The sequence below is a fragment of the Gavialis gangeticus genome, unplaced genomic scaffold, assembly GCF_001723915.1.
Source record: "Gavialis gangeticus isolate Ggan-Ray unplaced genomic scaffold, GavGan_comp1, whole genome shotgun sequence".
In the NCBI taxonomy this organism is placed as follows: domain Eukaryota; kingdom Metazoa; phylum Chordata; order Crocodylia; family Gavialidae; genus Gavialis; species Gavialis gangeticus.
This window is the reverse complement of record NW_017729022.1, coordinates 154,008,156-154,024,620: the sequence shown is the minus strand read 5'-3', so window position 1 is coordinate 154,024,620 and position 16,465 is coordinate 154,008,156. Positions and strand designations below refer to the sequence as shown.

Here is a 16,465-nt window from a genome sequence, read left to right as displayed (position 1 = left end):
GGTTACAAATATACATGCATTACAAAAAATGACCTGCCAAATTAAAGCAACATTACCAGCAAAAACAAATCAATCAAGTTTGAACTTCAGAACAGTCTCATAAGAGCTGTGTTTAAAAAGAAGGTCAAAAGGAGGTAATGTGGAATGTGTAATTTTCCAGGTCTGTGTAACCCCTGCGCTAGTTAAAGAAAGTAAAGAAATGTTTCCAAGGAATCTGCAGCATGCCAGAGGAAAAGATCTCATCCAAACACAATCTGAAATAACTTGGGTCTTCCAACCCTTCTGGCCTTAAACAGACCTTTCATCTCCATAAGTGCCTAATCAAACAAGATGCTAATGGGATGTTTAACATGGCGTAGTGCACTACCACGCTGACATACCCCAAGCTAGCTGTGAACACACTAGCTTGCTTACCTATATCTATTTGGAAAAAGGCAGTGCCATTAAGAGTTTTTACAACAGTTAGCTCTAGAGATGCCAATGTGAGATTGTGCTTGGGCTAGTAAGTCCTGCTCCAAGCACAGCTACTTAATCTTTGCGTAGCCTTGCTAACATGACTATTCTGTTTCCAATTCCAGAGCTAGCACATGCAGTACCAGCTTGAGTATTTGCAGTGCCACCCTAAGCCAAGTTAACATACCCTGGTCTCCAATTCCACTGAGAAGCTGAACTGAAGCTAACCACAGGTGATGGTTTTCAGGACTTCTCAATCTGACAGTAAGGGGAGGATGGGAAGGGAGAGGAAGGAGGTGAAGAAGCAGAAACCTGACCCCCCCAATCACCTAATGCCCCAGCCACTGCTTTCTCTGCTGCATCAGTGGGAAGGAGATGAATTTAAGAGAACCTTCCAATAATTAGATTCTATACCTGGAAAATTATACCAAATTTATAAATATTCCATACACAAAATATTGTGGGGTCATCTTAAATTCAGGGGCAAATCAGATTCAAGTAAATACAGTAAATAAAGATTCAAAAAGGTTCCAACAGCAACAGCAACACACCAAAGTAGACTAAAAATGGAAGATGCACCCGGGTAGGAAAACCATGAGAAACTACTGTGTCAAACATTAGCATGGAGAAACACCCTAATAGAAATGATTCTCACTACACCTGTTAACTAACTAGAGTTGTTTAAAAACTGTTTTCACTGGTTGCAACTACATGAGACCCTTACTGCGCAGTAGCGTTGTGGGGCACTAACTGTGACACAATACTAACGAGCTACCACACAATAGTAACGAGCTGCTGTGCAGTCAGTTTCACCCGGAAACCATGGAGGGACGCTACTGTGCAGTAACGCCAGTTGCTACACAATCATTTAGTACTTGGTTATGCAAGTACTAAATGACTCAACAGTAATAACTGAGCAATCAGCATCTCGTGTAAACGTGGCCACTGTTGGCTTGTAGTTTTCCAAAAAAAGTCAGAGCGAGGCTTATGCACACTGCTTTCAGCTAGTCTTAAAACTGAAACCATATCTGCCACACTCTTAACACTTTACGCCTGCCTTGTGCTATTCCCAAGATATATAAACACATTAATTTTATTATGCCTACTAAATAAATAACATGACCATACCTTCTTTGAATAAGCTGCTAACGCCTGCTTTACCTATGAGGAGAGAAAGTATATTTCAATGACACTACATCAGAAGAGAAGGAGAAAGTCATTCCTAATTAACTGACTGAAAAAAAGGTAAAGGTGAAACCAAAACTCTTAGAAGCAACAGTTAGCTTCAAAACACAACTAAATTCAAACTATAAACATACCTAGACTGAAGTTCTCCATACAGGAAGCAAGACTGTCCAAAACTTTTCTGTATGAGTATATGTCCGTAGTTTCAAGTTCTTTTTTAAGGCAGCAAATGAAACTCTGCACAGCTTCTGTCATAAATGGTTCAGGAAGGCCATTGAGTGAACTACAACACAAAGAGTATCATCAGATTGCTGCAAACAAAATTGCTGGTTTAGTGACAAACTTACTGTTTATCCTGCAATCAAAAGCCATGAAGACAGGCCCTTGCACAAGTATAAACTATAATCTCCTTAAGCAGAATACTGGTCATATATGTCTATTATATGATGCCAACCATACCCTTACTTTCATTAAAGTACATCTAAGAATAGCTCAACATCTAAGTCTGCCCTGAGCAAATATTCTATATAGTTACTTATCATACACAAGTGTGAAACACAACAGAAGATGTGAAAGTGTTTTTGGTTGTATGCCATTTGAAAAACCTCAAAGGAAACCAAATCCACTAGGCTTTCTCCTCCAAACATTTCCTTTAGTGTCTTCATCCAAAATGTTAAGCAAATTCAGCTCTCTTATACAGTAAAACAAACAAGGAAAACAACGTACAGCATACTGGTCTTAAAAGCTTCATTGATAAAATGTACTCTAGAGTGTCTGATCCTTCAAGTCTTTACTCTAGAGAGCAAGAAGGAATTTCCTCTATTAAGAACTGTGGAATCAGGTCTTTTATCATATTCCACAATATTACTGTATTCCCAGAGCTTAATTCCAATATTAATTAATTGGATAATTACAGACTGCTGAAGAACTATCTAGGGAGGTTTCTCTACGTGTATTTTTATACAACACAGAATATTCTTACAGGTATTTTTTTTTTAATTCAACGTAATTACTTAAGCTCTTTAAGGCGGCACTGCATTTCTTTTGACATGAGGCCTCAGTTATAAAATGCACCCAGAGGCAAAAACAAAAGGCCTGCAAACTTCAGGCTGCGAGAAGGGTATCTGGATCCAGCACTTTTCTCAGTATAAGGGAAATTAAAGAGAAAAGGCTAGGACTACTAATCCTCTTATCACACTATCCACAATCGTGATAGTATTCCAGCAAAGGAGCTTTCCCATGGTATTTTTCTTTTTGTATTTTGAGGACAGATGCAATCAGACACTTAGCTAAGGACCTAACTTTCTCCAATCCCCATCTTCACTAATTGTGGACACAGACTGTAAATTAATGTCTTTGAACAGATGACACAAAAGGATTTAACTTATTAGAGCATGTGCAAACTCACCATCCACTCAAATATCTACACCACAGGTCATTACCTTCTCCTACAGCTTCCCAAGGAGTTGAGTTAGAATATCAAACTCACATGCCCCATGGGCCAGTTTGAGACTGTAGGGGCTCCTCATGGGCCACAGCTAGATGCAGCACTGGGGCTACAACATGAGTTAATGCAGCCATCACTCACCCCCTGCTCCCAACATGCACTGCCAACAGGACACCGAGCCCCCGGATTTCCACAATGGGCCTCACCCCTGCCTGCCCCTCAGGCCACATGACACAGCTCTGCAGACCATAAACTTGACATAAGGTTGATCACATCTCCTGCTCACAGGTCAAAAAAAAATTAAAATTAAATAGCGCTTTACTTTAAACTCAACATGCCCCCACACTGAGCCCAGCACATGCCCAGAAGAGGCATCACGTTAGTTAGACCCAGCTCACCCAACATCTGTATAGATCCAGTGCTTCAGCAGGACATTTTTGGCGCTTTTATCTAATAGCTGATTGAATCAGCTATTAGATAAAAGCACAAAAAAAGCCCCACTGAAATGCCCAATCTATACAGATGCTGTGGAGCCAAGTTGTACTAATGCACTGCCTCTTCCAGTAAAGCACTGTTGGGTTTTTTTCACATCCATCAGCAGCCTCTGTGTCCTACTTCCCACATGAGGGAAAAACTTCTTGGATATGCCACTAGTTCAAACTCAGTTTCCAAGTCTCTGTCCAGTTCCCAAAGGGTCCAACAATCCACTCTTTTGCTTGTCTCCAGGGAATGCTTTTGGATTGTGCAAAGCCATGGTTTATTTGTTCAGTGCCATTTGTTAACATCACGTGTGCCTTTTCTGTAATACTGTTCTTGGAAATAAAGGAGCATCCTTACACAGCAGATTTTTCTCAAAAAAAGTAGAATCATTTGCTGGAATCATCTAAAGTACTACCCAACAGGTAAATGACAAAGAAGAAGAAGAATATTCATCTTTGTTTCACATGCAAGCGTTCCCAAAAAAACACCAATTAACCACAAAACAATGTCTACAGAATGATATATGGTATGGTAGATATGCACCTCATAGACTTTATACAGAGAGCAAAAGCCTTTGTGAACTTGAGCTCACTTGTGTACAAGCTGTTATTTAACAATGATTGGGCAACAGAAAAAAGAAATAAGGAAACATTTTAACTTCTCCGGAAACACGGCTTTTTGTCATTAATTACTCTATGATGTCCAAAGAACAAATTAGAAAAATACTGTATTGGATAAGAACTGTTCATGGAACCATTATTCCATGTTTCAACATATCAAAAGGGTCAGCATTGTCAAACTTCCGTCACCCTCTTGGAAAGTAAAATAAATAAATTTATACATACATACATAAATTAAACATCCTGAGACCAGCCACTCAGCATTGTTGAGGAAAACCTGGCACGGTTTTAACATTACATGCTGGGATCCAGGATATTAAACCCAAAATATTTAGTGCCTGCCAGCCTTAATACCTTATTTCTGACTGTTCTGTAATATGCCCTTAAAAAAATAGTTTTGTCAAATACCATGAGGCTGCACTAGAACACACACCCACTAGATTAAGCCCTGCCCTTGTTTCCTTATTTTGAATTCACTGCACTGCATAATATTTACTTTCCATGACAATGACCTACTTAACTTTATTAATTTAAATCTAATAAAATATTTTATTCACAATGACACATTCTATTTAGACTGCATGACTACCAGCTTTCCCATTACCAGCCCAAATCTTGGCTTCAACTGGCCAAGATTTCTTTTCCCCTATGTTAAACTTGGTGCAATGGTTCTCAAAATGGGAAGGAACAGTTTTTAAAACTCAAACAAAACCACTAAAAATGTGGCTTGTCTGTAGAAAACAAATTAAATGTTTTCAATTTGAAAATCTAGCCGTGGAGCCACTCCATCCAGCCCACAGACTGGGGCATTTTGGCAGTGTGGGGCTGCAGGGGCTTTGTCCACACTACAGCACGGTGCTGAGGAGCTGCACCAGGGCTATGCAGCTGGGAGCAACACCAATGCCATTGCTTCTCCATGCACATGGCAGCTTTCAGGTGCTTAGCCTGGGCACACCCCTCTACAACCTGGTCCTAACATGGGAACAAGCAAAAAAAAAATTTGTTACCAACGCACTGCCTAAGCTCTCCACCCAATATTGGACTGGAGCTGAGCTGTCCGGAGCCAAGGTTCAGCCACTGATCTACAGTCTTTAATATAATGAGCAAATTCAAAAGAAAGTAAATAAATAAATAAAAAGTAAAGGAAGCAAAACACATGTATATCAAACTTGAGCTCCAGTCCTGTTTACCTAAGGTACTTCCCCACCACATTTACTTGTTTTTTTTTCAATGCTTTTAAAATGAATCCAAATCAATACTCTGCAGTACTTCGCTGTTCTCATGAAGTATTGTAAATATCATCCAGGAGAGATCAAAACTAAATCCACATTTTGGCTGATTTAACCAGGCAAGAGGAGCTGCTGCTGCTCAGGACTGTTTTTACACTCCAAATTTTAGATCTGCATGGTCCTGCAGCAATATAAGTTAGCTTAAATCAGCCCAATGGGCCGTGAATAAATCAGGCTTAATGAGGGAGCCATTTTACTACTCTTGTATTACTACACAATCATGCAGATACAACACTGCATCCAGCTTGTACCAGTATCCTTTGACAAATAATACAATTGTCACATCTGCCTATATCCCAAGACAACAGACCCCTAAAAGTAGTGTCCATCTCTACGTTCTTTGCTGTTTAAACAACCCAATTTTTTAATTCTTGATATTTCCAATGCATATATCCCAACACAAACTTCTGAGCCTGCTACTTCCAGTGGATCCTTGAGCTTCTTGCTCTGTAATATTACTCTTGTCCCTTCCCCACCATGGATCTAAGAGGCGAAATCCCAAATTAAGTTAATGGCAATTCCAATTATTTCAATGAAGCCAGGACTTCATCTAGATTTCTTTTTTCCATTAGATCACTGCTGCATCAATTCCATATGCCAAACATTGTCATTCAACCAGAAACGAGACCCACCTTGTAATTCCTAACTAACACCAATGAGAGTTCAGGCTGCATAATACTTCAGGCCCACGCATCTAGAGTTACCGCAGATACTAAAAAAAGATATGCACAGCTACATTTCTCTGCTTGCTTGATCCTAGACCAATCAATGCACATTTCACTAAACAACTGTCAGGCTACAGCCTTGAATCAGGAGCCAACACAGCCACTTGTCCAGGCCTGCCACCCCACAGCTGACCACTCAAACTGGGTAGGGCTGTCCTGAAGCCTGCAGCAAAATCTACCCACTCTGTTACCAGAGAGGCTGGTCAGGGTCAGCTAACCCTCCACTTCCCCCATATAAAACTCCTATACAGGAACAGGCTGTGTCCAGGCAACAGGCTTCAACCTGACCTAAGATTGCTTTGCTGTTCCCTCCAGCTTGCTCTCTGCTCACTCTCTCAGGGCATTTGCACATATGCAAACGCTGCAGCGCCGGGCACTTTTGACAGTGGTGGTGCTTTTGAAAATGGTTGAGGAACACGGCAGTGGTGTGCTTTTGAACTAAAACAACTCAAAGGTGTTTTAGGTCAAAAGTGTACCACCGCCATTTTCTCCATGCTGATGCACATTTTGCTACTTATGCAACTGCAAGTGGTGCAGCGCCATGCATGTCAGCTCCCGTGTGAAGCAGACTCAATTAATCAAGTCTACTCCGAAGAGTCAGATCTCCAGCACATCTGAGAACTAAAAGGTATGTGGTATAAATGCCCTACTTTTCTTGACCTGGTTTGCTTTCCAACTCTGCTTCCCTGTTTGATCTCTTGGCTTCCTAACTCAGCTCATTCCTAGACCCCATTCTCAGAATGACTTGGTTTCCTGACCTGGATTCTTCCTCTCACGCCTCCTGACCCCGATTGGTACCTCAATCCCCAAGTGGCCCCAGATCCGGCTACACATCCCAGCATGACAGGAATCAAGCACCCTTAACCTCCAATTCTGCAAATCCCAAATATCAATAGGATTCTACATAGCTCCATGCAGGAACCTAAGCTCAATAATGTGAGGGATAACAATAGGGTGCATGAAATTAAATCAGTTATAAACTGATCTCAAACACATTAAAGCTATATTAATTACCAAAATTCATGCAATAATACCTGTAGAGTGGCACCTAAGTATAGTATGAATATTGGCATTCCATCTAGGTATAAAGTTTTGTCTTTGACATGGAAACAGTTTGTATAGTCTAACTCAATTCCATTTATTTTAATTATCTTAATGTATATGCAAGTTCTATCAATTACATTAATTCTTTATATTCACTTTCCACCATTTCAAACCATGAAATAGACCTGTGTGCTACTGCATATCAAAGACATTATGTGCTCAAAAAATAAATCATGTTTTAACTATCAACAGAAATGAAATTTTTCTACAGACGCCAATTAATTTTAAGGAACAAAACCCAATACACACATCCTTGTTAAAGTAATAAGGAATGTCAGTTCTTATGATGAAATAATATACTCAAAAGATTCACGAAATAATCTGTAACATCAGAATTTTAGATAAACAGGAAAACCTGTTTTCAGTTTTTCCAATTTACCTGGCCAACACCTTTTTCAAAGGATTTTTTGTGCTCAGTGAAAAATAAATTATTCCTAAAATATCCAAACAGCTTTTAACCATGGGATTACATGAAGAATTTACATCCATCTTCTTCAGTAAAGGCACAATCTGCAATCAAAAAAACAGAACACCAAAATTTAAATAAACACAAACTGTCTCCTCAGACATTACAACAATTAACTTCCCTTTAATGAAAAAATGTTATCAAATAAAAATAAAAAGATCAAATGTATGCATCTTGTTCCCTCCCCGACCCTGCACGTTTCAAACATTAAAAATTCAAAAATGTTTTGATTTGCTTCTCTTCCTTTTCTTTGGCAGAGACATGGCATTACCTGTTTCTCAAAACTGCTGCAAACCCAGGGCTCTCTCTGAAATAAACAACGGCTAAAAGTACTCAGCATCAGGAAAAACAAGGCCTCTGGCATACATTCACTTAATGGCACACCATTCCAACAACTGTGCCTCCTGCCAGGAATGCCACATGTGTACGGCAAGACACAATTCTGGGATCAGGAATTAGACCCCAATTATGCCATTACTGCTTGCCAATGCAAGGGGAACCCAAGATCATGATCCCAGGCTCCCTCTGCAGCGGCAAATAGAAAGCCAGGTACCCAGTTAACCAGCACAGTCCCAGGGTTTGGATCAATCAGCTGATTATCAGTCTCAGCCCTGGATCCTTCTGGAACCAGTTGGACAATCTTGGTGCTGTCTTGGGGCCAGCTTACTGTGGATCCCAGCCCCAGGACTGCACTGGGACCCATTTCAGAACTCTGCCATGCAGATGACATCAAGTTATATAGGAGTGACCCTGCCACATATTCAATTTAAAGCATGATGAAAACCAGCTGCAAAATTATTGCACCTATCTTGTGGATTGTGTGACTTATTTTCTGTTTTATAGTGCCAATAACTGCCTGAACGTGTGGCCAGGTTACTATTTAAGACTTAATTAACTGGTTAACCTGTTAACATCGTATAACATCGGCCAGGGGCCAAAGTATAACAAATTATAATGCATCTGGCAAATTACTTATTTCTTATCAATTTGCCCCAATGAATAAAATGTTACTTACTGAAAACAGTTTTGTCATTAAGCAGCTGAAAAATCTGCCCAGATATCATCATATACTGTCAGTAACATATTTACCAGTAATCAATAAAGTCTTACCTGCTTGATACACTGGATTTGCTGGATCCCATCAGGCAACTGTACACAGTGCAACAGCAGAGAAGCCAGATTTTGCTTTTCAACATCTACGAATGCTATGTTTCATTTGAGAAAGATAAAATCTCTATATTAGGACTTAAAAAGATTAAAGAAAAGCTCTGAACAAAAAAACATACAAACATTTATATTTTTAACATCTAGCTATTGCTTTATCCTTTATTTTCCTACACTAAATATTCTTGCATCGTAATCATGATTAACACCACCAACATGTAAAAGTCTACAATCTGTCCAGTGGACTGTACAGATCTTAACTAATAGGCAACCAATTCTTTAGTATAAAAGCAACTGCACTGAATAAAATGGACAAACATTTAACCCAACAGCAGTCCATTATTATACTGTAAAATAATTTACATCCATTTAAAAATCTATCTGAACAAATGCATTTTACAAGATATAAAGATATAATCCTGAAAGCACATAAAGAAATTCAAGTTTATGTAACCTTTATAAGAAAATTATCAATCTTGACCAAAAAAGAAAAACTCAACTTGACAAAAGCTAGCGCATAAAGGAAAAGCAAATGGAACCAGAAGCTCTCTCTCAGGTTTTATTTTAAAAAGATATGCAGAGTAACTCATATCAGAGCCTATTTTAGTGCTCCTAGCATCTCAAAGTGCCTATACACATGCATCGAGACTGCTCCAATGTGCTGTAATTCCAGTGCATCAGGGTAGACTCAATTAATCGAGTCTGCCGGAGCATAGTAATTACTGTGCTCCAGCAGATTCCAGCATCACGTGTATCACTGTCCCCACATTGAAAAATAGTGGCGGGGGTGCACGGGGATGCTGATGCATGTGATGTTCCAGGAACTTTAATTAGAGTGGCTCTTGGAGGTACTCTAATTAAAGCCCGCTCCCCCCCCCACGAACAGAAAAACAAATAATGAGAAAGAAAGGGAGGGGCAGTGGCAGGATGGAAATGGGTTTTCCGTTTCCCATGGAAAAATGGGGGAAAAAATGGGGGGGATAGGAAAAAAAAATCCCACACATTTTCCCTTTCACCCAATAAAAATGCAGATTTTTCATTTTAGCAAAGAAACACCAAGATTTTGCTCTTTTGCAGAGTTCCAGTCTGCAAGGGGCTGGGAGGAGGGAAGTCAGGCAGGGAGCACCATGTGCATGTACATGGCTGACAGGCATCCTGGAGAGCAGCTCCCACAGGTAAGTCTGGCGGGGGGCGGGAACTGAGGCCCCCATAGGGAGGGAGTTGGGCAGGACGGGGCTGGGGCTACTGCCCAGTCAGGTGATCCGTGGGATTTGGGGCCCAAGGCTACACTGCATCACCACAGGGCCCCAGCAGGGAGCAGGACAGGGCCACACATGGCTTGTCTGGAGGATGGGAAGGCTGGAGCTGGCTCCCCGCCACTGCACGCACTCCTAAAAAGGCAGCGGGGACCCATGCCCCCCAGATCTGAGAGGGGTGGGTGTGAGCTCCCCACCTTGCTGCCCACCCCCAGGGCCTTTGCAGCCCAGTGGGTGGGACCTGGTGCAAAAAGACAGAATGGGGACAGGCAGAGAATCTCCTTGCCACTGTAAGCTCCATGCTGCCCTGGCTAGGTGCCCCCTGCCTAAACTCAAGGCACCCTTCAAAAAATTCCAGCTTTTACTCATTTTTTGACTATAGGAAAATGGTAGAGCAATTCTTTTACAACAAACTCAGAAAGACCACAACAGGTTCCTGAACGTTTTACATCCTAGGGATTCAACACTATTTTAAATCTTTGGGTTTCTCTTGTGAATCACATATAGGTGTTTGCATACCTAACAATGCTAATAACGAGGGCCCTGTCACATGTTCAAATTAAAGCTGAATACAAACAAGTGATAAACTTATTAAACACATTCAAGCACTAAATTTGTCGTTCATTGGCTCCTTTTATAGCTGGATGTACATTTTTATAGTGTGATATTTACTTTGCATGTGTGGCCACTCTAAATTTATTGAGCAATTAACCAGTATATTGCGTAATATATATAATGTATGGCAGGGGCCTAAGAGGTATCCCACAGCACCCTTAAAAAGATCTCGTATCTCTCTGGTTGAGAATCACTGCCCCAGGTCATATGTACCTCGGTACTGCTAAGAAAACTACATTTAGACTGATGCATCTGGATGCTCCTCTTTGTTGGATCAAAGACATAGTGTTAAATATAGAAGAACACACTTTACCAACTTCCTTATTTCCAACTTGTATTGCATCAAGTTATACCTAGGGGCTTCGGAGAAAAGAAGACATATTCTTATGCTTTTAACTAAAAGGTATGTTAATATCAAATTGTTTCCTTTCCAAAAGTCAAAGAATAGCAATAGAAAAAGGCAAAGCTTTGAGCTTTTATTCTCCATTTTAAATTCTTCCAAAAACCAAACTTCTCACTACAACAAAAAACTTAACCAGGCCTTTTGAAGGAGGATTGGACACTTACATAGGTAAAAACAATGTCCAATTATCTAATGAACTTTAAAAAATTGAAAGGGATATGAAACCTCATGGTCTCAGAGCTCAAGCTAATCTGAGATCAAAATAAAACCCAACGTTGAGGGCAGATTATTCTGCATCTGTTCACAGAAGAAGTTCTACACAACTTGAAAGCATCTGGTTCTGCAACCCTTCAAAGATGGTGATATTTGATGAGATGGACCTTGGATCTGACCCAGGTCAGTAATCTCCATGTTTTTAACTGTGGTGCTAAAAAGTCAGTTTTCAGTAATGTTTCTCTCCTTGGGAACTCTCTGCATCTGTACCACATTCCTGAAAGATCCATTTGTAATTAGGACCATCAATCACACTACTGACCAACAGCCACAAGGCTCTAGACCCATGTTTCTCAACCTGTGGCACATGTACGCAAGACACAGGCAAAAGGTACGTGGGTGCTGCGTTTTGGTCTTTGCCAGCTCGGGCTGGAAGTTCCGACACTGCTCCTCTAGCCGTGTCTGGTGTGCTGGGGCTTTCACTCCCCAGCATCAGTGTGCTGGGGGATAGGGAGAGAAGCCCCACACACGCTGTTTTGCCCTGGGCCACAGTGGAAAAAGTGAGACTCAGCTTGCAGCAGTGAAACCAGAAGAGCCATGGTGGGACTTCCAGTTTCACTTCTACCTTGTCAATCGGCAGGGGGTACGTAAGGTACCAAAGGTTGAGAATCACTGCTCTAGACTAAGAATGAAATAGGAGTCGTTTGAAGACTAATAACTTTTTGTAGTGAATTTTGAACTTAATATTCTCAGAGAGAAAGCATTAAAACTCAATTTCAATAGCCATTCAAATAATTTGACAAAAAGAAAAACTATGTAAGTTAAATGTGGAGAAGAACAACAAGACTTACACTGAAGTCTTTCAACTTCCTTGTGATCAAGAACAAGTGCATCCACCTGGATTTCTTTTTTCTTCTTTAAAACCATTTTGGTGAATTATCTGCTTTAAAAAAAAGTATTACAACTTTAAAGCCTTCAAATAGTGCTGCTTAGAAGCATAACTAAACCACAGACCATCCTATTTGAGATACTAGCGTTGCTTTTTATAATCTCCTAATGCTGTCTGTTTCTCCTCATTTTAATCTGCACAATCATTTTTACAAGACACATGAAATGTTAAGTTTACTTCTGTTTCGTTTCATCACTCTCATGAATTCCAGGCTTTCCATACAAAATTCAGTAGGACTTTTTAACACAAAATGGAAATGACAAGATACAGCATAGCTGCAAATTAAAGACAGGGTACAAGACAGACAAAACATAAAACCTGTCTACCTGACAGTTTATATGGCATGTGGCACCATGACACCTGAGTACTCTTTGCCCTTGGATGACAGTCTGATAAAAACTGCTAGGACAGCAGGAATTAAGTGCTACATTTTAATTGGCCATAATCTTATCTGAACTAATGTTTCAGACCAGGCTGACCCACATAAATGGGAAACAAAACCTACTGGACAAGGTCTCAAAACCTACCAATATCAAGACATATGGGTTTACAATAAAAGCACTAAGTTAATATCTTAGTATTTTTTTTCCAGTACTAGTATGATTTTTAAAAAGCTGATTTTAAATATGCTGGAGGGTAGGGCTAGGATTCAGAGCAACTTAGACAAATTGAAGGAATGGGACAAAGGAATCTCATAAGGTTCAACAAAGATACGTGCAAAGTTCTGCACTTAGGATGGAACAATCCCATGCACCAATACAGGCTGGGGCTGACTGGCTGGGCAGCAGCTCTGCAGAAAAGGAGCTGGGGGTTACAGTGGACAATAAGCTAAATATGAGCCAGCAGTGTGCCATTGTTGCCAAGAAGGCTAACGGCATACAGGGCTACATTGATAGACGTGTTGCCAGCTGTTCAAGGGAAGTGATTTTTCCTCTTTATTCAGCATTGGCAAAGCCACATCTGGAGTACTGTGTCTAGTTTTGGGCACCTCAATACAAAAAGGATGCGGATAAATTGGAGCAAGTCCAGGGGATGGCAACAAAAATGGTGAGGGGGTGGGGGACATGACTTCAGGACAGGCTGAGGGAACTGTGCTTATTTAGTCTGCAGAAGAGAAGACTGAGAGGGGATTTAATAGCAGCCTTCAACTACCTGAAGGGAGGTTCAAAACAGGATAGAGCTAAACTGTTCTCAGTGGTGCCAGATGACAGAACAAGGAGCAATGGTCTCAAGTTGCAGCAAGGGAAGGTTAAGTTAGATATTAGGAAGAATTTTCTCATTAGGAGGGTAGTGAAACACTGGAAGTGGTTACCCAGAGAAGTGGTGGGCACCCCATCCTTTGAGGTTTTTAAGACCCAGCTAGACAGAACCTTGGCTGGGATGATCTAGTTGTGGCTGGTCCTGCCTTGAGCAGAGGGTTGGACTAGATGACTTCCTGAGGTCCCTTCCAACCCTAATTTTCTATGATTTTATGACCTTTCACATGTCAGCAATTGAGAGCTCAGCCAACATTAGTATCAGTTTATGTCAAACAATCTATGGTGGTCTTGGCTCCCAGTGAACAGCCGCTCACTTCATGAAGTCTAGCAGGCTGTTAAGCTACAAGTTACCAAGTAAACTAACTCGACAGGTGAAAGAGTAGGCAGAATTCAGGCTTATTCACCAAGGCAGCATGGAGAATATATTGCCACCATTTCTGCCACACCTGTTCTGTGTCTACAAACTGGACTTTGGAGACTTGGATTATCAACTGATCCCTGTGAACACCTTTCCATAACAACTGATTGGCAGTGTTCCCCTGGGTAGATTCTAATCACTTTTCCAGTGACACAGATTAAAAAGAATACAGAATCATTTATATTCTAACAGAGTTATGCAACATTTTAGGTTGGGATGGACAACCTGTGGCACGCATGCCACAACCAGCCTGGGCAGCCTCTGTATATAGCATGCAGCAGATGAGGGAGGAGGCAGGCAGCACGGGGCAGACAGGGCAGGAAGCCCAAAGCAGAGCAGCAGATAAAAAGTAAACAGATAGAAAGTAGAGCACAGGGTAAAAAGCAGAGCAGCAGCTCAAACAGGGAAAGGAATCAGAATGGCAATCAGAGGACATGGGTCTTAATTTGTGAAAGTCCTTTAAAAAAAGGCTGGCTTAGTCATTAAGGGAAAAAGAACAGAAATGTAACTTCTTTTTTTTTCTCTGCAGACTCCCACCCTTTGTGCCGGGAGATCTTAAGAACTTACACAAGGCTTCCACTCACCACAGACTTTTCTTGATCGAGTTCTCTGCTGCTGAGTGAAGGCCCTCCCTTCAACGTCAGGCAAGCTCTCCAACTTGTGACCTGCAAAAGATCTGATATCCCATTTACAACCAATCACCACTTACAATTCCACTTCCTCAAGTGAAGGTGCCACCCAGCATCCTGCAGCAGCTTTTTTAAAAATCCTTTTCATGTGGGTACCAAGATGGCAAATAACTCCGGGCACTACCCCGATCAATGACAGCATTTCAGGCAAAGGTCCCCAGGCACCAGGTAGGATGAACCCTACTCACTGGGATCAGAAGGAGGAAATGCGAGAGTGGGTGGCACCCCTCCTACTCTTGGCTTAGTAGAGCTAAACTTCAGACACCTGCCCGAAGAACAGTCTCTTTCTTGGAAAACTGGTCACATGGCACTGAGATGCAGGCTGTAGCCTTTAAAAAAGCAACATTCACAGAAGTTTTGGGCTGAAAAGGACCTTATGTAATCACTGGGTTCACATCAAGTTAGGACAATACCTAGAGATGGTTAGGAAACATGTTCTCCCAGGAATTACACACGCAAAAATTAATTTTGTTTTTTTGTCTTTTGTTGTTTGTAAATACAAAATTGATTTTTTGGAAAATAATCCTCAATCCATGTTTCCATCATGAGTAGGGCTGCCAACTCTGTTTGAATCTATCCCAGATTTCTGGAACACCAGCACGCCCGTGACACACAACACAAACATGCCCATGTGCTAGCGTACATCAGTTCCGGATGATGGTGTGTAGACTTTACATGAGGATGGCAAATGCACATCAGTATTACATTTTAAAAGCCTAGTGGCCTACTGTATAAGTCAGATTCAACATTTAATATTTATTTGTAATGAATGCCACCTATCATTTATCTCCCCGGTTACTCTCAGCAGTCTCTTGGAGATTTATATCTCATTCCTGGAGACTCCAGGGCAATCCTGGGGGCTAGCAGCCCTAATCAAGAGAGACTGGCATAGGAAGCACTGGCACTTAACAGGTCCCATCTCCCAGGAAGGGAAGTGGGAAAAATGGGAAAGGAGAAGATGGGAGGGAAGACGGGGATGCCCTCAGCCCCAAGGCTGATACCAGGAAGAAGTGGTACGAGCTGCCCAGAGCATCAGGTTGGAGCTGTGCAATAGATGCGAGGGGAAGCACACACATTCCCTTATGGGGGGGGGGGGCCGCATTGTGCCCTGCAGCCGGCAGCACCGTATGCAGTCCGCCAGGGCCCCCCTCTACAGCCCTTACCCACCACGGTCCGGCCGCCTCCCGCCGTGGCCACGTGTCTTCGCGGCACCCACGTGCAGGGGGAGGGGGCGGGTCGCCCCGCGGCGTTCGAAGAGGGGAGGGGATCGAACTCGACCTGTGCTGCGGCCGTCCCTAACCTTGCAGGACTTAGGAGGTGTTTCTCGGCAGTGACCGACAGCCGCCTCCGCCAATCAGGAGACAGCTGGTGCTCTTTGCCACGAGAGGCGGGTCTTAGAGCGGAGACGCAGGGGAGGCCGGGCTGAAAGCTAGGCGGCGTGGCGTGCGTGCGCGCTGCGGATGGGGGACGTGCGCAAGGGTAGCCGCCCTCTGGCCGTGTCCTCCCCCAGCAATGACAAGAGACTGGCACTGTTCAGGTAGCCCCGGCTTAGAGGAAGGGGCAGCTTGTTTGCCAGCATGGGTATGCTTAGACTAAGTGAAAAGCGCTCGGGAAGCGCTGGAGAAGGATAGTGGTTAAAAAAAAAGGAAATATTAATGAAGAGGTTGCAAAAGCTGGGCCCAGGGTCTGAACCCCAGTCCTGTTACACCACTGCCAGAGACAGAGCTATG

The 16,465-nt window shown here is 42.1% G+C and overlaps 1 protein-coding gene across 4 annotated transcripts in view; it reads right to left on the bottom strand.

Annotated features, from left to right (window-relative positions):
• The window catches only part of THADA (THADA, armadillo repeat containing), a 368,709-nt gene extending 352,654 nt beyond the window's left edge, over nucleotides 1-16,055 (bottom strand). For 2 of the 4 annotated variants that reach the window (XM_019516368.1, XM_019516371.1), the window contains exons 1-7: nucleotides 16,014-16,055; nucleotides 14,614-14,711; nucleotides 12,272-12,363; nucleotides 8,880-8,974; nucleotides 7,683-7,813; nucleotides 1,773-1,921; nucleotides 1,582-1,614 (exon numbers count right to left, since the gene is read on the bottom strand). In XM_019516368.1, coding sequence (XP_019371913.1) covers nucleotides 1,582-1,614; nucleotides 1,773-1,921; nucleotides 7,683-7,813; nucleotides 8,880-8,974; nucleotides 12,272-12,347 — 484 coding nt within the window. In that variant the 5' untranslated portion in view covers nucleotides 12,348-12,363; nucleotides 14,614-14,711; nucleotides 16,014-16,055. Of the gene's footprint in view, nucleotides 1-1,581; nucleotides 1,615-1,772; nucleotides 1,922-7,682; nucleotides 7,814-8,879; nucleotides 8,975-12,271; nucleotides 12,364-14,613; nucleotides 14,712-15,902; nucleotides 15,957-16,013 lie in introns of those variants that run through there. The other 2 variants (XM_019516370.1, XM_019516369.1) reach the window with 2 other exon arrangements.
• Nucleotides 16,056-16,465: the final 410 nt, after the last annotated feature.